The sequence below is a fragment of the Osmerus mordax genome, chromosome 8 (assembly GCF_038355195.1).
Source record: "Osmerus mordax isolate fOsmMor3 chromosome 8, fOsmMor3.pri, whole genome shotgun sequence".
Lineage (NCBI taxonomy): Eukaryota > Metazoa > Chordata > Actinopteri > Osmeriformes > Osmeridae > Osmerus > Osmerus mordax.
Genome location: NC_090057.1, coordinates 6,820,378 through 6,844,848, shown reverse-complemented (window position 1 = coordinate 6,844,848; position 24,471 = coordinate 6,820,378). Strand labels below are relative to the sequence as shown.

At 52.5% G+C, this 24,471-nt stretch overlaps 1 protein-coding gene across 4 annotated transcripts in view; it reads left to right on the top strand.

Moving 5' to 3' along the window:
* arid1b (AT-rich interactive domain 1B) overlaps positions 1–24,471 on the top strand; it is a 43,972-nt gene that overhangs the window by 9,592 nt on the left and 9,909 nt on the right. For all 4 annotated transcript variants that reach the window (XM_067241037.1, XM_067241038.1, XM_067241040.1 and 1 more), the window contains 5 exons: positions 2,542–2,652; positions 17,001–17,244; positions 18,433–18,522; positions 19,662–19,829; positions 21,643–21,979. In XM_067241037.1, coding sequence (XP_067097138.1) covers positions 2,542–2,652; positions 17,001–17,244; positions 18,433–18,522; positions 19,662–19,829; positions 21,643–21,979 — 950 coding nt within the window. The remainder of the gene's footprint in view (positions 1–2,541; positions 2,653–17,000; positions 17,245–18,432; positions 18,523–19,661; positions 19,830–21,642; positions 21,980–24,471) is intronic.

Sequence of the window (24,471 nt, the reverse complement as noted above, 5' to 3'; positions counted from 1 at the left end):
GCTCCAGGGTATAGCCTGCTCCAAAGGAAGGATGATTCTGGCCTTTAGAGTCGACTGAGAGTAAACAATAGCTGCTCTCCCAGCTCAGTGTGTCTGGGTAGAGCAGCCTGCAGACTGGAACACACAGGCAGCCCCCACTCATTGTCTGCGTCACTATGGCAACAGCACTCCCTCCGTTGTGTTTCTCACAACTTGATGAGTGTTTTCTAACACGGTCCACTCTGCTGGGGATCCATCATAATGAAGAGGTGTCGTGTAGATGGTGAGAGGCCTTCTGAAAGCTGTGTGGATGGGGCCCGCCGTGCCTCTCTCTGGACATATCCACATCTTCCTTTTAGCAAATGGATCGCTCCTTGTGGAGCATGTGGAACACGCCAGAATTCTTTTTTTCTTAATTTTTTTAACCAAAGGTGAAACAAAATACAATTTGAAATAGAGTTTGATAATTTTAACTAAACTACCGCTTGATTGCTCTTACATTTCAAATGACCCTCTCCCCCCACCCCCCACCCCCCACGCCCCCCTCCCCCCATCCCACACGCCGTTCCTCAAACACATAAAGGGCCATCAGTCAGTGTTCTCTTCTTGATTGGACATGGTTCGCTTTGGCAGGGCAGAAACTCTCAGGATGAATTCTGTTTAATTCTTTTACATCATGCTCTCCCCTCGTGCACTTCAAACTATTTCTCTGAACATTTCATTGCTCTGCAGCCAGGCATTTGCGAATGTAAAGCTGTTCGCCTTTAATGTCTAACTTGTGTGTAGTACCGCTGACTGCCAGGCAAAGCTCGCAGCTTGACAGAGCGTCATAAACATTACAACTCATGGAGATCGACCATTAAACGAGGATCAAACGACCATAGAAGGTTATGAAATAACGCTGTGGTTTTGCAATGTTGGAGGGAAGGGGGTTACCTTCACAGCTCTATTGCATTCATCTCCTGAGGGATTTTAATTCAGATTTCCATTCTATAATATGTGAACCTCCCTCCGAAGCACCCACCCTCTTTCTTTCCAGTGGAAGTCTTGTGATGAAACACTCAATCCCTTCTGGAGCAGAAACCAAGTAGACGTACATCTGGTTTCTCTGTGGGGGTGGAGCTGGCCTCTTGCTGGCTGCATACCTTCACTATGATGTGTTTCCCTTCCTGGCACTTTCAGTCTCCAGGCCCTCCCAGCACACACCCCCAGCCTCCAAGCCCCCCCCCCCCCCCCCCCCCTCCCAGCACACACCCCCAGCCTCCAAGCCCCCCCCCTCCCAGCACACACCCCCAGCCTCCAAGCCCCCCCCCCCCCCTCCCAGCACACACCCCCAGCCTCCAAGCCCCCCCCCCCCCCCCTCCCAGCACACACCCCCAGCCTCCAAGCCCCCCCCCTCCCAGCACACACCCCCAGCCTCCAAGCCCCCCCCCCCTCCCAGCACCCCCCCCCCTCCCAGCACACACCCCCAGCCTCCAAGACCCCCCCCCCCCCCAGCCTCCGGCCCCTGTTGAGGGAAGTGGCCTTTATCTAGCAAGAGCAGCTGTTCCACACGGCACACGAGCACGCCGGAACGCTGATGTCATGAGTGGAGTGTAAACACATACCTGTGTCTGACCTGGCCATGACCCAACTATCACAGCACTGCAAAGAAGTAAGCCAGCCCTCAGTAAATATGTCGGCCACTGAACAAGAGCGGGTGTCCACCCCCCCCCCCCCCCCTAGCCTCATTTCCACCGATGCTCAAATAAACTTGCTCTCCATTAGCAGGGGGTGCACGTTTGTTTACATTTTCCAATTAGTGGATGTAAAGGCAGGACACACACACACTCTCTGGCCATACTTTCCGAGATTTATGCAGCCACTCCTCACCCCTCGTTTAATCATGGTGCCCTCCTTACCTATTGCTGTGTCAGGGTCACGTTTGAGGAGAGTATTCAGAGTAAACTTCCACAGAAGAGACTCTGTACCTGCCCAGTCATTGGACGTCAGGCCATCTCGTTGTAATCTGTAGGCTTCACATCCACCTAAAAGTACGAGTCATCCCTTTTCTACAGGATGAGGGTGTGGTGGTGGTGGTGGTGTTTGTTTTGGTCGGGCTTTGCAACCATCTGCCCCAATGCTAGTAGTCTGGCAAAAAAAGGAATATGAGGGTGCTAGCCTGGCAGAGTTCAAAAACCGCAATTATCAGTAGTGTTAGCGGGCAAACTGGAGGCAAGATGATACTCCCCTAGCCGTGCCATGCACCGTGCCTCCGATTGTGTGTGTGTGGGGGGGGTGTTAAAGCTCACTTGGCGCCCTCGTGTGAGTCATAGCCTGTTTACTGAACAACAGTTAGCAACATGACAGACTTCCACAGACAGAGGACAGCAAATGCTATCAGAAATGGATGATTGGATTGGATTGGGATAGTTAAATAGCTTGGCAGTTATGTTCCTGCATTTTTGGGCTCCCTCAACCCACCGGTCACTCTCTCTCTCGCTCTCTCTCGCTCTCTCTCTGTCTCTCTCTCTGTCTCTCTCTCTCTCGCTGTCTCTCTCTCTCTCTCCTGTCCTCCCCCAGGAGGTGCCACAGGATGGCTATGGCAGCAGGGGCCAGTCTGCTATGACCCCTGGGAAGCCCAGCCATGAGGAGATGGGCCTCAGCCAACAGGAGAGACCATCCAGCTTACCTGTGAGTTCACACATCCACACCCCAATCAGCAGCTCATGGCACATGTATTCAAGTGGCAGGACCTTACACGTCTGGCTGACATAACCTTCTGGATCCCTGCCACAGGTTTAGCAACATCTATCAGAGTGTACAACTCCTCACTCCTTTTCTTCGCTTTCTCTCTCTCTCTTTCTTTCGCTCATTGCTAAGATCTGGACCAAAGTCTCCTACATCACTTGGAGCTCTCACCATTCAAAGCGTCTGCCTCTATTTCTCAGTCTCTCTCTCCCAGTCTCCCTCTCTAGCTCTCCCTCCCTTAATCTCTCTGAGGACTGGCTCTCCTTTTAAGGGGAAGTTGTTGCCCACACAGGCCCAATTTGAATGCTTGTCTCATGGAGAAGCGATGTGAAGAGGAAGGTTGTCTGCTGAAGGGCCTGCTAGCTTCCAGCTGCTCAGCTCCCAGCCTTCCTCTTCTCCTCCTCTCTCTCTGCTGCAGTCTCTTCTCAACTGTTCCTGGGCTGAGCTGGCAGCACACCATTGGACCACAGGCCCATCAGTCAGGGCGGGCCCATACTCCCCTCAACCAATCCCAAGGCTTCCTTGCACCAAAGTACACATTTTGTTTCTGTAAGATTTGCGCTGGGGAATTTGTAATTTTCTTAGCTTATTACCACATTTTACACACATGGCTTATGTTTTGACTGCTTGAATTGAAGCTCCATTAGGCAAGACTGTTTGGTTGGCTCTCATACCACTCCATTTGGGTAGACCTTTTTATTCCTGTTCTCACCTCGTTCGTCTTCCTTGGTCCTGGGAGAGATGAATCATTAAGCGGGTCAACTTAGCAGTAATTGCATGCCATTTTTTTTATCAGGGCCGAGAGCAGCCGCCAAAGTGCACGCAGGGAATTGCAATGCAGGATTCCATTCCAGCGGCTAATTTGAATTGATTAGGTTTGTGGAATCCTGCTTTGGCTCGGATGAGAGCTCTGAGAGAGTTGAGCAAGTCTACCCTGGACATGCCCTTCACCATGGTGTGGTTAACACTTACACAGCCTGCAGCTGAAACTGTATATATGGCTGTTTGGGTCATAACTGTTTACATTTACATTTACATTTAGTCATTTAGCAGACGCTCTTATCCAGAGCGACTTACAGTAAGTAAACTGTTAAGCCCCTCCTCACCCCTTCTCTACCCAACCCTCACCAACACTTCACCGTTCCTCAGCCCTTATGGGTGTTGTCAGCAGATAGGCTAAGGTGCACAGACCACTGATGCCCTCCTGACTGGTACAACTGTCATGTCAGCAGTATTAAACCACCCTGCACATCTGTGGGGTTAAATGCCACACACGTTCTATATGCTATGGTTCCCCATGTCTCAGTGACAGACTAGCTCCCGGGTCCAGGACCCAACCTACTCTCCTCTAGCTCTCCTATTTCTATGCCTGCTGCGACTTTCCCCCCTCTCTCTTTGCTATGACTCACTCTTTCTGCCTGCTATGACTCTTCCTCTCTGCTTGCTATGACTCTCCCTCTCTCTGCCTGTTATGACTCTCTCTGCTTGCTATGACTCTCCCTCTCTCTGCCTGTTATGACTCTCTCTGCTTGCTATGACTCTCCCTCTCTGCTTGCTATAACTCTCTGTCTGCCTGCTATGACTCTCTCTGCTTGCTATGACTCTCCCTCTCTCTGCCTGTTATGACTCTCTCTGCTTGCTATGACTCTCCCTCTCTCTGTCTGCTATGACGCCGTCCTCGCTCTTTCTCTTTGAAGTTAGGGTGCCAGTGGTGTTGCCATGGCGACAGGCTGCAAAACAGCCCCCTCAGAAAATATGCATAAAGACCTGATTGATGTACTAATCACGTTGTTATACTGATGGAATTTCTTATTACTAATGTTAATTCATACTCAGGATATATATATTTTATTTTGAGAGAGACATTTGCCGGCATGTAGGCAGTAGAACATTGTGTACTGCCAGTGATTCATCTTGCCTAGTTTATTTTAGCAGATCATTTCTCAGCACCTCCTTCTCGCTGTTTAGAAAAGATTTGCTGTAGTCAACATACCCACACGTCTGATTGGAGAACAGTTGGCCTTTGGACACATAAAGAACAAGATTGGTATTGAGCCGTGCAATGATTATTTCATTAATACCCAGAACCTTTGAAAATATTACAGTTTTTGTGGAGGTGGAGAGATGAGGGAGAGATGAGGGAGAGATGAGGGAGAGATGAGGGAGAGATGAGGGAGAGATGAAGGGGTGGTGGGGGTGGGGGGGTTTGTGCTCCACTCTCCATCAATCTGCCTACGAATGTAACCGCCGTGCCTCTTGTTGGTTTTCCAAGCGTCCGGTGTTCTGATTGAAGAGTGACAGGATGATTAACTCTCAGCACGGCCATTCATTTCTTCTCCTTCTTCTTCCCTTTTCAAACGTGATCAAATCCACCCCGGCCTGCCGCGGCCCCAGCGCCGGGGCGGGAGACCCACGCACGGCGGATGCTTCTCAGGAAGCTGGCAGGCAGCACCGTCTCTCTGAACGCTGCTCCAGAAATCTTTCTTTGGTCGGAGCAGGAGCGTATTCTCTCCCCTCCCGTCAGAAGGCAGAGCGTAGGCCGGCACTGGTCGCTCTCTCCCAGCCACCCTGGAGACATGCCTCCCCTTAAAACATCTCTAATGGAGATAAAGCGGCTACATGGGCTGGAAAATGGCTTTTAGAATACAGGATAAAAGATGGCCATGGGGAATTAGCCATGCGCTTCGAAGCTGAGGGAACCGTGGAAGAAGGGGGGGAAAAATGATTTCACGATGTTGACTTGTTTCTGCCTCAGCAGCACCTCTGGAAGGTCTATGAAAACGGAGTTAGTAGATTTTTCTGGAACGGGGGAACTCGGACTCCGGTGTTTTCAAGCTTTAAACACATGATGCCGTTTACTGTAGCGAGTGTGAGACAATGCAGATGGACGAAGATCAGTCCCTGAGAAGATCAGTTCCCTTGTGTGGCTTAGTTGAGATGGCTCGGCAGCTTGAAATCCTCCTGCTCTCTCTATCCTACCCAGAGGCTGAATCTGAGATGATGATCTGAAGCACCCTGCAGATGATTCTTTGCAGTACACTCTTAAGTATGTGTGTGTGTGTGTGTGTGTGTGTGTCCTGGGCGACTGGAAGCCTTCAGGGAACGTCCACATACACTTCATTTCATTCCAGGCTGATTAGGGGGCCTGGCTTTACCAGAGCACTGTTCCAGGCTGTTCTCTAATCTGGGAGTTTTGGTGCCTTGCCTGTTGCAGCATAAAGGCCCTGATTGCGCTGTAATCTTGTGTCCTGATGGCTGTGTTATTAAAGCAGCTCCTATGCAGCTCTGGGGCTCTCAGCTCTGCCATGTGATTGGCACCCAGCTGGAGTACTGGACTGCTGCCAGGCCTTTGTGTGTGTGTTTGTGTGTGTGTACACCACTGGTACAGTAGGTTTCTTAAGTGCTTAAGTACCACACTCAGAGCTTTATCTTTCTCTAGCTAACATGACTTGACAAGGATTGTGAATGGTTTACTGTACAACCATAAACAGTGTTGTAACAATAGATACTGGTACTTACCTTTCCGCAGAACCCCTTGACCGCTGTGGAATCCATTAGACTTCACACATGCACGCACGCATGTACACACACACACAACGTGTGGAGAGCTGTGTGGCCCATAACAGGAGTTATGAGCTCGAACGTTTGGCTGAAATATGATCTGGTGGAAGCGGTGTGGTTGGAGCGATCTGTGAAGAGTGTAAAAGATGAATAAATCAGAAATACTGACTGTAAAATGGAACACATTTACAGGCAGCAAATAGGTGTAATTCAAGGGTTGATGGTTCTGCCTATACGCCCTGCTTGCATTTAGACTCTAGTGCGAAACAGATGATGCTCTGCTCTTAATAGAGAATAACCTGCATTACATTTCAAATGGGGACTGCATCACATACCTCACTGTGATCTGCAAGTCACAGTGAAATACAGTATTTGCTTTGATCATGTATGAGGGAAGGGGAGAGATGGAGAGAGTGATGGGGAGAGATGGAGAGAGTGATGTGGAGAGATGGAGAGAGTGATGGGGAGAGATGGAGAGAGGGAAGGGGAGACTTTCCTAGCTGAGTGACTATGCAGCTCGTCCTCTTGACTGATAGTCTTGGTTCTAACATGTCACCAGCCTTCTAAATGTCTACCTTCTCCGAACGAAACTGGACAGGAGGAACGGCAAGTATAAACAAATGAACTCAATGCTTGCCCCCCTCACACAAAGTGGGTTAAAAGCATGTAGATAATTAGCTCAAATGTGGTCATCTAGCCGGCTCGCTCTCATAAAACATTCAGCTCAGGCAGAAATCAAGTCAAACGTTTGATAAATACCCCGTTTGTTGGTGACGAGCTAGATTAGAGGACATTGATGGGGAACGAAGCTGTCCTGATCCTCGTGAGCTCAGCGCTCTTCAGCTGCCAGTCACACAGCATCAGAGGTTCGGCCTCGCTCGTGCAGCACCTGCTCCCTCTCCTGCCCCGTGGAGCCCGGCCTCCTTGACCTGCCGAGCGCAGCCCACCAGCCTGTTGTCACCAGAACGCTACGGTCATTCTCCTGCTAAGGTCTGTCAGAACATCATAACAGCTCTGGTCCTGGCCTGCAGCCCACGGTGGCTTCTGCTCCCCTGCCTGTGGAGGGTGTGTGTGTGTGGGGGGGGGGGGGGGGGGGGGGGGGGGGGTGATTGTTTGTGTAACTTTTACAGTAGTACACCATGGCTCGGCAGTTTGATCTGCCAGTGAGGGCACAGTGACCCCCACACACACACACACACACACACACACACACACCACCACCATCCCACTGATTGACGGGATGACAGAAACTCTACGGGACACAGCGCTAGGCTGAGGGAGGTGTGCCCGCGGGGGAGGGGGGGATTTGTGTGTGTGTTTCACGCCTCATGCTCTGTCCACGGTGCCCTTATCTGTCAGAGAGCAGTGTGTGGGGAACAGAGAGAGCACACCACGCTGACATGAGAGCACGCCTCGCACTGCAGCACTCTGCCCTCCTGTCACATCCCCACCCTACACCCTGCTCTCACGGTAAAAAGGCTTCTGGAGCAGGCAGTGGTGTGTGTGTGTGTGTGTGTGAGAGAGAGAGAGAGAGCGAGAGAGAGAGAGAGAGAGACGCTCGAGTTATAGCCTTAAGCCCCACATTATTCAGCACAGTCCAGCAGTTCAATGCCATATTTAAAAGGCAGGAGGATTTCTTGGGAAGCGTGGAACTCCACAGTGCTGTGGTCCTCCCTGGATAACCACTCCACTGGTGTCCAGCTGAACAACCGCAGACCAGCTCTTCTGTAGCAGCTGACATCACATTTAGAGTCGGTGCTCTAATGAGCATATCCCTGGGTGGGTGCAGCTGGGCAGACCATTACACTGTGACCTCGGAGTGATGGGAGCAGGAAGAACCTGGGCGGGAAACATGAGCCCATTGGCTGTTCTGTACCGCCACACTTCTGGTGTGGAATTCCATTCAACTGGTGAGGAACCTGAATCCTACTGACCTGTACCCACAGTACCATACCTACTGACCTGTACCCACAGTAACATACCTACTGACCTGTACACACAGTAACATACCTACTGACCTGTACCCACAGTACCATACCTACTGACCTGTACCCACAGTAACATACCTACTGACCTGTACACACAGTAACATACCTACTGACCTGTACCCACAGTACCATACCTACTGACCTGTACCCACAGTAACATACCTACTGAGCTGTACCCACAGTAACATACCTACTGACCTGTACCCACAGTACCATACCTACTGACCTGTACCCACAGTAACATACCTACTGACCTGTACCCACAGTACCATACCTACTGACCTGTACCCACAGTCCTAACCCTAACCTTAGCCCTGGACCCACATGTGTTAATGCCCAGGTGTCTCAATGGATCCCATCATTCACCCTCCATCTCGGGGGGGCTGATACGTCAGACACTGAGTTATTAGGAAAGTGAGGAATAGCTTTGAATGTTCTTAGTTAACCTTGTGTTGAAGGTACTCCGTATCATCTTCAGCTGCTAGGCTAGTGTGCCCCCGCCCCCCCCCCCACACACACACACACACACACATATACATATACACACACACCAACACACACAATAACGAAGTGTGATTGGAGTAGTGAACTCTCGTGAGTTAATAGCTGGCTGTGTTTGATAGGGCCTGCACGCCTCAGAGAACATGGGTTTTTTCATCCCTTCCTTTTTCATCATGCTGTATTAAAGGGAATTTGAAATGTACTTCCTCCCACTCTTATTTATTTAATCACAGAGTCTTTTTAAGGGGAGATAAAATAAACATGTGGTCAGCCTTCGAGAAGTAATTGGCGCTCTTTTTTTTTGTGGTCTCTTTTTTCCCAGGGTCTAACAAGGTTTAAGCTGTGGAGGAGAGAGGGGGGTAGGGCGAGGAAGGACAGGGTGAAAAGGGGTGAGAGAAATGAAGGGAGAAAAAAGGGAGGAGGGGGAAGAGAGAGAGAGAGGCAGGCTGGCTGGCGAGGCCATCTAAGCCCAGCTGTAGTGGGGCTAGGCTGGGTTGTGGGTTCTGCGTACACAGGTTGGCTACCACAGCACATAAAGCTGATGAAAGAATTCTCTCCTGTTGCGGCATACAGACCTAGCGCACACACTGGAACCTACCTGTCAGCCATCAGACACATCAGGCTGGAGAATTGACCCAGATTGGGGTTTGTGTGTGTGGGTATTCGACGGAGAGAGGGATGGAGGGTGAGAAAGTGCTGAAGAGAAGGACACAACGTAATTTTGCATTGCCGGGAATCGAACCAGCAACCTTTGGATTACTAGCCCAATTCCCTAACCGCTCAGCCACCTGACTCCTCTATTTTAATTAGCTTCCATTTCCCCTAGTCCCCCTTATCACAAACTGTGACTGCAATTGGGGGAGGAGCGTCGGCAGACTTTGAGGTCAAGGTACACACACTCACTGTGACTGTCTCGGTCCTAGGCAGGCTGTTCTTGATGTGTGTGTGTGTGTGTTTATTTACCCATGCCTCCCTGCCATCCCATACCCCTGTTCTCTATCTACTTCCAGAGCTCTTTTGACTGTGAAAGGGATAGGTTAAAGAAAGAGAAAATATTTAAATAACAAAACAATTGAACAGACTAATGTTTACTTCAGGGAGAAGAGACGAGAGCTCAAAGAGCCAGCCCACGAAGGAGGGAGGCAGATGGAGGAGTGCGAGAGATGGAGAGAGAGGAGAATATGAGGCATAAGATGATTAAAAGGCCTAGAGGGGGATGAGAGCCCAGAACTAGTTTCTGAGGCAGAGAACGCACTGCGATAAATAAACCAGCGACGCAATAGGGAGGCTGCAGAGTTTTTAAAGATTACAGTGGAGGAGAGATTCGCCAAAAGCCTGCATTTCTCTGATGCTTTTGCCTCCGCTCTCTCTCCTTCTCACTCTCTCTCTCTCTCCCTCTCTCGCTTTCCTCGTTTGCCTCTCTGGTGGTTTTCAGTACATCCTCTAAAACAACCAGCTTCTCCCATCTCCCTCCTCCCTCCTCTTTTTGTCTTTTCTGCTGTCTTTTCTTACAAACACGCACAAGCCTGCTCTCTCTCCTCTCTGCTCCCTAGTTGTTTTCCTCTTCTCTGTTTTCTCTCTCTCTCTCTCTCTCTCTCTCTCTCTCTCTCTCTCTCTCTCTCTCTCTCTCTCTCTCTCGTCCCTCTCCCCCATGTGTCGTTTTCCTTTTCTTCTCTGTTTTGCTTCCCCCCCCCCTCTCTCCGCCTGTCCTTTCCCATGTGCCTGGGCTTTGATATGGGGGCAGTATATCGGAGCGAGTGAGAGGGGGAGAGCGGGGGCTTGCCTGCCTCAGAGAGCACAACTGCAGTGAAACAGACACGTCCGGCCTGACACACTGACGTTGAAGCCTGCTTCTCCCTCCCTCTCTGCTACCCCTGAGCTGACACACACACACACACACACAGCATTCTAATTTACTTGCAGGCTGAAAGCAGTGTTGTTTATCCTCAGCCCCAGAGGCTGATCTGCATCCTGTGAATGTAGACAACCCACCCCCCCCCCTCGTCCCCGTACCCTTCCTCTCATTTCTCCTCTCCTTCTCCCTCGCTCTTTTGATTCAGCTCCCTCTCCCTCTGTGCGCTGCGGCTCACTCTCCATAATTAGAATGCGCACAAGGGGGGGATGGAACACGAACGAGAGGGGAGAGGAGGGAGAGGGCCGGGGGTGTGCGCTGCCGAGGCAGTCAGAACCAGAGCCGGTTGGCTGAGCTGTTGGCAAGGGGCGGTGGGGGGGATGGGCCGCTGCGCTGCCATTGGCTGGCTCGGGCCCCAGGGGAAGAGGGGATGGAAGCTACAGCGCAGTGCCTCTCCTTCCTCTCTCCCTCCTTCCTCCCTCTGCTCTTTCCTCGCCTCCTCTCTTTCCCTCTGTGTTGCTGTGCTGTGTTCTGCACCGCTTCTACTGGGAGCTCAGCTCATCAACAGCCCATCCTACCCACCACAGCACTGATGGGAACATGCATGCACAGGGATGTGCGTGTGTGTGCATGTGCAAGCCTACTTAGAGAGACAGATGAGGCAGAACGCTCCCTCCCCCCCCCCCCCTTCATGCTTTTCACATCATCAGCATTCCCTGTGCAGCGTCAGATGAAACACATGGACACTAGTCAAGGTAACGTCATTTCAGTGTCTGCTATTGACTGACAGTGTTCATGAACCCCTGGATGGGCCCTGGTGGTACAGCCCTGCCAAACGGCTCTGGATTTTGATTCATCTTTCATTTCCGTTTGATGTAAAAGGCTCACAGATTAACACGGCTTTCCTGTGGTCTGACGGACAGGTGAGTTGGCGAATGAGCCGTCGCTACGGGACCTCCCCCATCCCGCTCCACAGGTTAGGGTAGATGAGTGCTCTGATCACATTAGCGGGCCACAGACGGGTGCACCCACGCTGTCGTTCCCCCTCCCTCCACTTCCACCACTTACCCGTCAATTTCTCTTTATTATAGAGCTTCTCTCTCTCTCTCCCCTCATCCCCCTCTCCCTCCCCCTCTCAGCATCACCTGAGACTTTAGTTTCCATTTCAAAGCGTGCGAGGAGCCGTGTCTCACTCTTTCAGAGCGACGCTCTCGAGGTGGTGTGCCCTCTGCCCCCCCACCCTCCCCCCATCTCTTTATCTCCCACCTCTCTGTTTCCTCACCACGACAGAGAGAGAGAGAACTTGGAACAAAGCGCCTGCCAGCGAGCTCGTCTTAGTTAGGGTTCAATCCGGATGCTCTCCCTCAAACACACCCCTGTCAAACCGTGGGGCGGGGCTTCTCGGCACGCCGAGAGATGAGATGGGATAACTGATGTGGAGGTATGAATAGAGGACTTCCTGGTTCAGCCACAGTTGGCACCTGTTGGGTTCCGGGTTGTTGTTTTGGCCACAGTTCCTAGCAGAGAACGGGTCAGACGATCACACAACAGCCAGGTCTCTTCATCGTGCTGCTGTGTGTGTGTGTGTTTATCTGGATGTACGTCTGTGCCTCGATAAGGCCCAGTGTAGGGGACATATGCCGTCTAGACATTTGATAATAGAAGAATGGGACGTGCCGTGGACAGAAATGCAGCCAATCAATGCCTCTGCCTATCACCAGGCGGGCGCTTGTGCAGTTACCAAGGCGGCAGACAAAGGCGCCAGTTGGCGGCGTGCCAGCTCCAGCGAGGCTGAGGGGTGGTGGGATCAGGCAGGCAGCGGGGGCGTCCGCGGTCCCCATCGCTCCCGTCTCTCTCTCTGTCTGTCTCTGTCTGTCTCTCTCTCTGTCTGTCTCTCTGTCTGTCTCTCTCTCTGTCTATGTCTCTCTGTCTCTCTCTCTCTTTGTGTCTCTCTGTCTGTCTCTCTGTCTGTCTCTCTCTCTTTGTCTCTGTCTCTTTCTTTCTCTCTCTGTCTCTGTCTCACTCTTTGTCTGTCTCTCTCTCTGTCTCTGTCTCTTTGTGTCTCTGTCTCTCTTACTGTCTGTCTCTCTCTCTCTCTCTCTCTCTCTCTCTGTGTCTCTCTCTCTGTCTCTCTCTCTCTGTCCCGTGCTTATTGATTAGCTGGAGGAAGAGAGGGAAAGAGAGGAAGCTGAGAAGGCAATTAGACTGGCTTAATTACGCCTTTCTTTCTTTTTTTCTCCTCGTCTACATCAAAGATAATGAAGGTCTTGGACAGGTCCCAAATGTTTCGGTGTGTTTCATTTATTTTCTCTCGCTTTCCGTTCTTCCTTTGTTCTAGATTAGAATGAATCTCCCCCCCCCCCCCCCCCAAACGAAGCATGTCCCGCAGCACACAAGCCCAGTGCTGAATATATTGTTTTAATGATACTGCACGGCTATATTTGGTTGTTGCCGCCACACATGTGCTGGCTCTCAATCACACACACAATCCTCAGAGAAATCATTCTGAGATTACTGTCCTCGTTCCACATTGGATCTTACAGCCCGTCATTAAGGTCCAATTATCTCCAGCGCTGCATGGCACGAGTGCTGTTCATGATTGCGGTGTAAATTCTGCTCCTCTGTAACGATGAGTGATTATTTGGGATTGGTTAGGGCTATTGTATTGTCATCTACCATGCCTGTCAAAGCCCCCCTCCACCCACACTCACCTTCATATTAGCAGTGGTTCGAAAGATGATGTCATCCCATTTCCTCAGTTGCGATTGGCTGAGCATGTCCCCAGAACGTGTTGGCTCCAGGCAGCAGGACAGCCCGTCATGGTTTGATTGGCTCAGACAGGTCACCTGCTGAGAGAAGCAATACCTCCACAGACACACACACATACAGGCACGCCACACCACGCCGCGGGGCGCTGTCTGAAACAGGGACATCAAACACAACACGAGGCTCCATGTGCCATCAATATCTAATTGGGCGTGAGGGTGCTCCGTAACCACGGGAGACAAGTGTGTGTGTGTGCCGTGCGGGGATGGCACGAGAGCGTTCCCCTTCGTTGTGTGTGCCGTTGGGCTGAGGGGCGGGTGTGTGACAGGAGGTCAGCTGGGCAGAGAGGAGGTGGACAGCGAGGCTGTGGCTGGACTAGACCTAGGACACAGCCCTCTGGACACAGCCCTCTGGTCACAGCCCTCTGGTCACAGCCCTCTGGACACAGCCCTCTGGACACAGCCCTCTGGACACAGCCCTCTGGTCACAGCCCTCTGGTCACAGCCCTCTGGACACAGCCCTCTGGTCACAGCCCTCTGGTCACAGCCCTCTGGTCACAGCCCTCTGGACACAGCCCTCTGGACACAGCCCTCTGGTCACAGCCCTCTGGACACAGCCCTCTGGACACAGCCCTCTGGTCACAGCCCTCTGGACACAGCCCTCTGGTCACAGCCCTCTGGTCACAGCACTCTGGCCACAGCCCTCTGGTCACAGCACTCTGGACTGGTGGGCATGGTCTTCCTTCTGTTCCGCTGAGGTATTTCATCCAGAGCGAGTGTCTGAGAACTAGCTTGCCTGTATGTATTCTAGTAGGTTCCAGTATGCAGAAAACTGATGAAGAACCTTCACCTCTCTTTCATGTGTTCTCATCACAGAAACAATAAGGCACACACACACACGCGCGCACACACACACACACACACACACACAAAGGATCTCATTACCATTCTATGCCAGTGCCTGAGTCTGCTATTTTTCTTCGCTCTTTCTCCCTGCCTGTCTCTCTGCTTTGTAGTGCTTGTGGGGTTTGTGTTCAAAGCAGGGTTTCTAGTATAGCTTCCTACCCCAGCAAACCTGACATACAAACACAATGCTAACAAATGCTTCCATCAATCACAGTGGGGCCAGATGGAGGAATAGTAATCTGGTCCTCTCATATGGAGCCCAGCTCAGGCAGCTGTCAGTCCATCCACACACACACACACACGTTAGTCTTCAGTGTCATCCTCAGTTGAAGGAATCCAAACACTGGATATACGCCATCCTGCTGATCTTGACGTGTCCTTATGGGAAAAACCTGCCCCTCATCCCAATCACGGCATAGTCGTGCCTCTTCAGTCCTAGTGCGCCTCCACACACACACACACACACACACTTCAGCCCCCACTCCCTCCTCAGGTCTGTCTAATCCCCTCTCCATCCCTCTGCCGAGGAGCACGTTCCTGCTGTCTCTAGAAGCCCCTCATCAAACTGCCAGGACGCCAGCTCTCTCAGATTGTGAGCTTTCACGGGGGGGGGGGGGGGGGGGGCAGGTTTCTCCCCCTGTCTGTGGTGAACGTCTCTGCGTGAGTACGCATCACGGTGTCTGATCAGGCCTGCTGTCCCCTACTGCTGCACAGGAGGGCCCAGAGAGACACACTGGGGATGGGGGAGAGATGGATGCCCAGGGGCCCAGAGGCCCAGGCTCTCTGAACACTTTGGGGGGTTGTTCATCTAACGTTTGGGAATGTGATCGAGATGGCGGACCCGAGGGAAGACGGGAAACTGTGGGCTTGTTGTCGAGTCTTGCGTTCTCTCAGCCAATCAAACGTCTCGTGTGCAGCGTCCTGGTGCTCCTGTCTGTGCTGGAGCCTGTTGTTCAGAGTGTCTAGCATGGTTTAGAGCTGTGCATGTTCTCTACACCGAGCACTGCTCCCTGCAGTCCCGCTACATCACAGGCTGACTCGTAGTTGGAGGGAGGGAGGGAGGTAGAGAGGGAAAGGTTGTACTCCTGTCTGTTTTAGAGTCAGCTTGATAGAGATTTCCCACTGGCGAACAGAGCGCAGAGCGCTGACCGCCTCTCCAAGGTGTGTTGTTGTACACCTCATGGATTGCTGAGGCGGAGAAATCATCCACAACCAATCACGGAGGTCTTTAGCAGCTGGACGTACGTGTTTGTATTGTAATGGAGTCAAGGGCGCTACACAGACAGCGAGGCAGTCTGTGCGCGGCTGCTGATTGGCTGCGGCGGGAGGCTGATATGCAAGGCTACGGTGCAACGCCTATCTCCCCAATTACGACGTGATTATTCTTCTGTGTTTTAATTGGCTCGAGCTGATGGGGGAGGGGGGGTCTCTGTCAGGAGGAATGATGAAGGATGAGTGCACGACACGATCATTCAGCCAGCCAGCCAAACAGCCAGCCAGTTAAGCAGCCAGCCAGTTAAGCAGCCAGCCAGTTAAGCAGCCAACCAGCTAGGCAGCGGCTAGGCAGAAGCTGTCTGCTCCTGCTGCTCGAGGGAGTTATGTGAGGAGGAGAGGGGGATAATGGAGAGAGAGAGGCACTGCTGAAGGAGCAGCCCAAAGAGAGCCCGTCTGCACTCGTTTATTTCTCTTCCTCTTTTCCACTGCAGAGCCGAGTAGAGGTGAGGGTGGGGGGTGGGTGGGGGTGCTGAATGACCAATGAAGCTGAATAATTATATTCATCAATTTAGGAAGGCAGAGCTCTAACAAATCTAAATAATTATGATCATAAATCATGCAGGCAGCATGAGTCTCAGCAAATATGCAAAAGGTTTAAGTGGCCCTCCAATGCCTTTCAAAGGGTGAAATGAATGCACAGTTTTTAGAGTAACAAGCAGACATTGCAGATTGTGTAAGGGTTTCAGAGGAGAAAGGAGGAACACTGTTAGGTGAAATAGTGATGGGGGTACAAATTGCATGTGTGTGTTGTTCACTGGAATCACTTCAGTGACTGCTTAAGTGTCATAATGACAGGTTGCAGGTCACATGGCCATGCCAAGACTTAGCAGTTCCCATTTTCCACTGCAAATCTGTGAGAGGCAAATGACTTGGTCTCGTGCCATGTTGGAGAGACATTCCTTGGCACCAGGAAACACTTGTTGGCGAGACTCGCAATTTGGCAATTAAGGCTGTTGCCATTGCTCTCTTCTGGGTGTAATCTGTGAAATTTGCCCAAGTCCCCAGAGAGGTGCTTCTGTGCCATTTTGTTCTCAACATGTAAGTAGATGATGAATGGTTACCGCGGTCACGTTCCTCTCCGGGTGCCCGGGCGCTGGTGGTACAGACAGAGAGAGGCAGCGCTACAGAGCCTGACTGGGGGAATAGTTTCCATTTTGCTGTCGGTTTGGGCTTGGCTTCAACTGAATCAAGCCCTGCTGGACTCCAAACCCATTTCCACCGTTCTCATGTCCATCCATACTAGCGAATGGCATAGATGTCAGGTCATGAGGCAGCTCTCCAACAGTTGAACTACCTGTTGGTAAAGGAACGTGTCCATGTTTGCTTCTGGCAAGGTGGCTAATGTTCTTCTGGCTGGATCACTGCTTTCTTTGGGCCTTTGGCCTCCGTGTCTCCCGGCCTGACCTCAACCCTCCCTCCCTGTCTCTCTTCCTCCCCTCCCAGGACCTGTCGGGTTCCATCGACGACCTCCCCACAGGGACGGAGGTGGCCATCAGCTCGGCCGTCAGCGCCTCGGGCTCCACCAGCAGCCAGGGCGAGCAGAGTAACCCCGCCCAGTCGCCCTTCTCGCCCCACGTGTCGCCACGGCTCCCTGGGTTACGCAGCGGCCCCTCCCCCTCCCCGGTCGGCTCCCCTGTCGGCTCCAGCCAATCACGCTCCGGACCCATATCACCCGCTAGTGTCCCAGGTATGGAGCCACACACACAGACACACACACACAGACAGACAGACACACACACAGACAGACACACACAGACAGACAGACAGACAGACACACAGACACACACACACACACAGACACACACACACAGACACAGACACAGACACACACACACACACACACAGACAGACAGACAGACAGACACACACACACACACACACACACACACACACACAGACAGACAGACACACAGACAGACAGACAGACAGACACACACACACACACACAGACAGACACATATTCACTCCAAATGGAATAAGGAGCAAGGTGTGATTTAGCTAGATTTCAACCAGCCTATTTTTTAGTCGTTTTTCAGACGGCTCCACAGTCCACCCTTGGACACCATGCACAGATGATCTACCCCCTCATGGCCGTTTCAGCGGTGGAGCAAAATAGGCCTTTTCTCTCATTATGAGAAGGTTCATTCTGGACCAGTGTGTTCTCGTCTGTCTAGTAGCTGGCCACAGTGGGGGACACAGTTCTGTTCCTTCCAGCGAGGCAGCTGGGTCAAGGGAGGAGCTCCAGTACAGCCCCAAGACAAAGGCCTCAGTCATTAAAATAGTTTCTAAACTATGTTAGCAGTTTGGAGTCACTTTTAACACAATTACTATCCCACAGACCAGCACATTGTTGGCCTTCCCTGTTTGACATGAGGGCTAGTTGGTAGAATTTCTTCTTCTTTTATTTTTTGTCTCTATGCGTCCAAAGCTATGGGGGTTTTGCTCTGTGCCATTCCTGGTGTTGATAACGAGGTTTGCAGGAGGCCCAGTCTAACCCCTACTGATAGAACGACCAGCCATTAGAGCACCACCACCGATGACCTGTGATCTCTGCCGTATCGCCACGGGAACAGCATGCATATGCCCCACCCCCCGACACACACACACTCTGTCCATCCTTGCCCCCTTTAAGTGCTCGTTACAAGCAGCAGACTGAGACACACAGGGACTTACTGTAGCTGGGTACACCATAGGACAGCTAAGTGACTGTCACTGGGGGACACTGTTTTTCTGTGGAACAATTATTCTTTCCTCTGTTTGTGTGTGTGGGTGGAGGGGATATTCTTAACTGTTTGTGTGGTGTGTTTGGCGTGTGTGTTTGTGTGTGCTTGAGCATTCGTTCCCCCTCACGTCTTTCCGTCCTGCGTCCCTCCAGGCAGCCAGATGGCGCCGCAGACCCACGGGAGCGTGTCAGACGTGGGCTCCCATTCCACCCTGAGCCGGTCGCCCATGTCCCAGGAGAGAGGTGAGGCTCCACCCCTCCATGACATCCCCCCCTGTCCGGTCACACCATCCTAGTTTCACTTCCAGTAACCCGTGAGTCAGAACTTAGGAAGTACAGACTCAATCCTCTTTATGCTCTCTGGCCCTGTCATGTTCTTAATTGGACGTAGCAGGAAACTGATGACGGACCCAGTTCCTGATGGTCCTGTGTGAGTCAGAGGATTCTCAGTTCTGCTCAGAGCCTTGAAATGGGTTCATGTGTTGGGTGCTGGTTGAAATGCTATTTAAAAATCCTTTGTTACTTTGAATGTCATGTTAAGTGTTCCCTGTTGCTGTTGGTCGGGTTTGCATTGATAAAAACAGGTTGTCGGTGTTTGTTGTACCAGACAAAACCACCGATTTGAATTGAAACGATTTCTAAAATCATTTCAATCGGCAGACTCCATTCTCTTTGCCACACTGCCCCTGTCAGCACAGGGCCCAAACCCCCAGCTCTGCACTCCACAGATGAGCTCTATCTGAGTCTGGCTGGCTGACTAGGCCTGCCAGTAGGCTGACACAGCCTGCCAGTAAGCACCTCAGTAGCCGGTGACCTCATCCCAAGCCCAGTCACACTGTTTTCTATGGCGGGCCAACCACCCTGTTCTCCAGCGCTCTTCGGTGACGTAGGTGTGACCAATAATCCAAAACAAAGCACCTCTTGGGTCATCCACACAAGCCTCTCTCTCTCTTTGAGAATAAAAGGGGATCATAGTTCCCATTTACCGTATCGGCCGTCATCACTGGTAGCCATCAAAATCCTAAAAGAAATCTGAGCAGCTGTTTGTTCCTTTTGACCTTCACACTCACAGTATTAACAAAGAAGAGATTCATCAAAAAAAAAAAAACTATTTTGTGGGAAGAGGGAAATGTTGTTTAAGCATGAGAAATGTAATGCTTCCATTTAAGACTCTTTTCAGACCCTTTTCTTTGGCTAACATGAGAAGTTCTGGAGGGCACTCTGCCTATTTTAAATGCCTGAGCTAACTGTAATTGCTGTAGTTCATCAAGTCGTTTTTCTTCAGTTCAACTGACTTGCTACAAGTATGATCAGAGACATACTCAATGTCTCTCACACTTTCTAGAAACTGAGATGTGTGTGTGTGTGTGTGTCTCCTCCAGGGTTCCCACCTGCCCTGCAGAGGAATGCCCCGGGCCCCCAGTTTGGAACCCAGCAGTCTGGCCCCCCCATGTCTCCTCACCCTCCTCCTGGGGGGTCAATGCACCATGGCTCCTACCAGCAGGGGGCCCCTACCTACGGCCCTCAGTCTGGGCAGTACGGCCCCCCAGGTACACACACACACACACATAAACACAACCACCGTCTGGGCCTTGATGGATCAACCAGCTCAGTGCCAGCGTCTTCAGCGTTTTTCAAAGTGTGTTTGTTGTCAGAGGGTTGGCCCAGACTTTCTCTGGGGTTGAGTCGTCTCGCGCAGAGCGAGAGCTGCGGACGTCGTGCTGCGCACCAGCCCCCCCCCCCCTTTCAGCTGACAAGATGAAAGCTTGGCGTGCTCAATTCATCAATCTCTGGTGTTGTTTCAGCTGAGGATGAGAACCAACCCTGTGTGCGGCGCGCGGGTGGGTGCGCGCCCGCTCATGCACGCGCCCGAGTGTGTGCATTCACATGAAGAGAGGCTCACACACACACACACACACACATCGGATCGTTATGGTAATCCGTCTTGTGTGATCTGGCGTGGCCGTATGATGAATGCTAGGCTGCGCTCCGCGTGTTGTGTGTTTTCCTAGCGTCGTCCGCCCCTCCTCTTTCCACCAGGCTGAACAATCCTCCCCGCTGCCCCGCTGCCCCGCTGCCCCGCTGCCCCGCTGCCCCGGTGCCCCGCTGCCCCGCTGCCCCCGCTGAGGCCTGGCACATGGGGCATCCCTGTGCCACACAAGGTGGACAGCCGCTGGAGAAGGACGTGTGGAAAATGTGATGGGGGTTGATTGGAGCTTGTACTTTTTCGTGAGGCTGAGGAGAATGTGTGTGTGTGTTGGAGCCCTGCCATATTATCGTACTAGCCGGCAGCTCGCTCCGGAGCAGAACCTTCTGGTCATGGCCTCGCCTGGCTCGGATGAATGGGGCTGGCTGTACTGAGTCATTAGGGAAGGTTTGATGTCTGTTGTCTCAACACTGGTATTCTTCAGAGCAGTCGTGCTGCTCTGCTGTCGGCGTCAGAGGCCCGTACTGTGTCTTAACGGCGTGATGGAGGCCGGCTTTACCAGTGAGGGGGCAGCCGACTTTTGTAATAAGTCTGCAGAGAGCCTGGCTGGGAGTGGAGGACTGGGGAGGGGGCTGTGTGTCATATCCATGTTGCAAACTGCGCTCAAGGGGAATTCTGGGATTATCCCAGCTACGGGTCAGAACTTCACAGTGGGCCTGCGAGTGCCAGGGAATTTCCATATAATTGGCCGTTCTCCAGAAGAAAACCTCTCTCTCTCCTTCTGTCCATCTTTGTTGGGGAATAGAGCCCCCCCCCCACACACACACACACACACAGTCACACACCTCCCTCTCACAACCGGTTCATGTATTATTGGAGCTCTTTTTCCCACATCAGAAGTGTGTTCCCTCCTTCCTTCCTTCTTGTGAAATAGGCTCTTCTGTGAGGGAGGAGGAACAGAGAGTGCCGGGGCAGGAGGACTCCCCTGAGGGAGGGGTGGTGTAACATGACGCAGTGCTCCTCGCTGTTCACATCTCACACACAGCAGCTGGAACAAGGCAGGCTGGGAATCGCAGTCCTAATTGTGCATAAAGTGGTGGTTGGCAGAGCTGCTGTAGTTCCTGTTACACAACACATCCTCTGGAGACGCGATGAGAGCTAGGAGGGGAAAAACGTCCCTTCTATTCCTGAATCCTGACTTTGTGATTTGTCTGCCTGTGAAGCCCTAGCAGGCTTCGGTACTCCTCCTGACTAGACAACTTCTTAGTCCTGTGTAGTACTGGTATGGTTGGTCTTGAAGAAACAGCGACATCAATGGCTCTGACGGTCTCATACCACCTCTCTCTCTAGAAGAAGTTTTGCAAAGCCAACCATGCATACAGAGCAATGCCTCTTTCAAGTGGTTGCTTAGAAAATTCCCATCTTTCTGTCTCCAGGTAACTACCCCAGGCCCCCTAACTACGGAGGGGCTCCCAGTGCCAGCTACAGTGGGCCTGGCCCTGGCATGGGCAACAGCCTAGGCATGAACGCCAGCAGCCCCATGCACGGCCAGGGTCCCGGGCAGCCTTGCGGGTCTATGCCTGCCGGGCGAGGCCTGGGGCCGGGGCCCGGTGGACGCCCATACCCAGGGGGCACCAACACCATGGCCCCCACCTCCCCCAGTATGCCGCAGCCCGCCGGTCAGGGCATGGGACCACCTGCGCCCAACGCCAGCCGCAAGCCGCACGAGGCGGGCCCCAACGCCATGCAGGCGGCCAACTCTGCCCAGGGAAGGTGAGTCCAGATGGGGGCTCTGGGTCTCTTACATTGTCAACAAGCCTCACTCACTGTCATACCTCCCTCACATATATTGTTATTCTGCTGTGCACCACATCTATTTTCCCAGCAGTTTGTCACACGTGACCCACACTTTAATAAGCCAAATGTATGTTTCCTCATCTCAATGTGGGTGTGGAGAAATACCAAAGAGGATGTTTTCTCCATCCGTCCTTCCAGGCCTCCCTACGCGCGCTCCCCCGCCTTCCATGGGCCGTCCTGGCCTGGGCCGCGCCCTCCTCTCTCTCCTTCTCCTCACCCTTCCCATCCTCACCCCCATCCCCAGACCTCACCCCATCCCCAGACCTCACCTCACCCCCATCCCCAAAACTCACCCCATCCTCACCCCCAAACCTCACCTCACCCCCATCCCCATCCCCAGACCTCTCCTCATCCTCACCCCCAAACCTCACCTCATCCTCACTCCCGTCCCCAGACTTCACCTCATCTTCACCCCCATCCCCAGCACTCCCCTCATCCTCACCCCCAACCCTCAACTCATCCTTACTCCCACCCCCAACCCTCACCTCATCCTCACTCCCACCCCCAACTCTCACCTCATCCTCACTCCCACCCCCAACCCTCACCTCATCCTCACTCCCACCCTCAACCCTCCCCTCACCCTCGTCCCCAAATCTCACCTCACCATCACCTTCATCCCCAAACCTCACCTCATCCTCATCTCCATCCCCAAACTTCACCTCACCCCCATCCCAAAAGTTCACCTCACCCTCACTCCCATCCCCAGACATCTCCTAATCCTCACCCTCATCCCCAAGCCTCACCACACCCTCACCCCCTATCCTCACCTCATCCTCACCATCACCCTCATCCCCAAACCTCACTTCATCCTCACCATCACCCTCATCCCCAAGCCTCACCTCAGCCCCAATCCTCACTTCATCCTCACCATCACCCTCATCCCCAAGCCTCACCTCAGCCCCAATCCTCACCTCATCCTCACCATCACCCTCATCCCCAAGCCTCACCTCAGCCCCAATCCTCACCTCATCCTCACCATCACCCTCATCCCCAAGCCTCACCTCAGCCCCAATCCTCACCTCATCCTCACCATCACCCTCATCCCCAAGCCTCACCTCAGCCCCAATCCTCACCTCATCCTCACCATCACCCTCATCCCCAAGCCTCACCTCAGCCCCAATCCTCACCTCATCCTCACCATCACCCTCATCCCCAAACCTCACCTCACCCCCGTCCCCAAGCCTCACCTCACCCTCCCCCTCCCCCCCCATCCGCCCCCCCCCTCCCCCTCCCCAGGTCAGCAGTGTTCTGGGCCATCCCACCATGCTGCTGGCTGAGCAGCGCGGGTAGGTCTCAGTGCTGCAGTATGTCTGCCATCCTCTGGAAACAGCCTGGCAACACTAACCCTGGGATGAGCTGGTGTTGCTGCTCTACTCTACAAGACCCTGATCTCCTCTACTCTATCATACTCTAGTCTACCATACTCTACTCTGCCCTGTACAACACCAAAGCTGCTGGTGTCCCAGTCAGACCCAGTGTGCTGTGATAACTAACAGACAGCAGACTCTGAGGTGTCTCTGTCACTGCATGGCTTCTCCTGGGCCCAGTCCTGGACTGGAGGGGTGGGGGAAGGGCATGCTCCCTGGCTGCCTGCCTGGTGGGGACCTCTTTATCTTGAACACAGGAACGTGACATCTGGATGGATGAAAGCAGCCATGTTGTGTATGTTTGTGATGGTTTTGAGTTCCTGAGGTATATGTTGCGTGTGTGTATTGGGAGTGCGTGCGACGTGGAATGACGAGCAGCGGAACGGTGGCAGAGAACGCTACCAGAGAGCCCAGAGGAAACTCTGTCCCGCAGCATCGATGGGATCATTAGCTCCATTAGTTTAGTATTGATTTAATTGGAAATGCTGATTGGCTCATTATCGGGCTCAGTGATTAGGGTATGCGGGGGGGTCGGGGGTATGAATGATTGCATTCAGGTGGAAGGCTCATGGTTAAGTGGTTAGGCGTCTTTGGGGGGGGGGGGGTTCGGGGTGCATTTTTTATTCCTCTAGTCTCAAAGAGAAGTAAAATGGGATGAAGTGTGTGTGTGTGTGTGTGTGTGTGTGTTTACATGGCCCAAGGGCTAATACTCTGCAAATCACTGAGCCACTCACGGGCCTACTCCTGAATGGACCCATTACAGTGGGAGACAGTCTGAATGTCAGGGATCAGTTACTGCCCTCCGGAACTCTCTCTCCCTCTGTCACTTTCTGTCTCTCTATCTCTTTGTCTGTCTCTCTCTCTCTGTGTGTGGTGTACGGCCTCTGCAGGAAGGATCCCAGAAGAAACTAATTGAAAGAATAAATGCTGTTTCTCTTTTCAGTGTTTGGTTTAGTGTTCCTCCCTCCTGTTTTCCCACACACCCAGCCATTCAGTAGCTGCTGCTGCACTGCCTCTAATGAACGACATGCATAATTCATC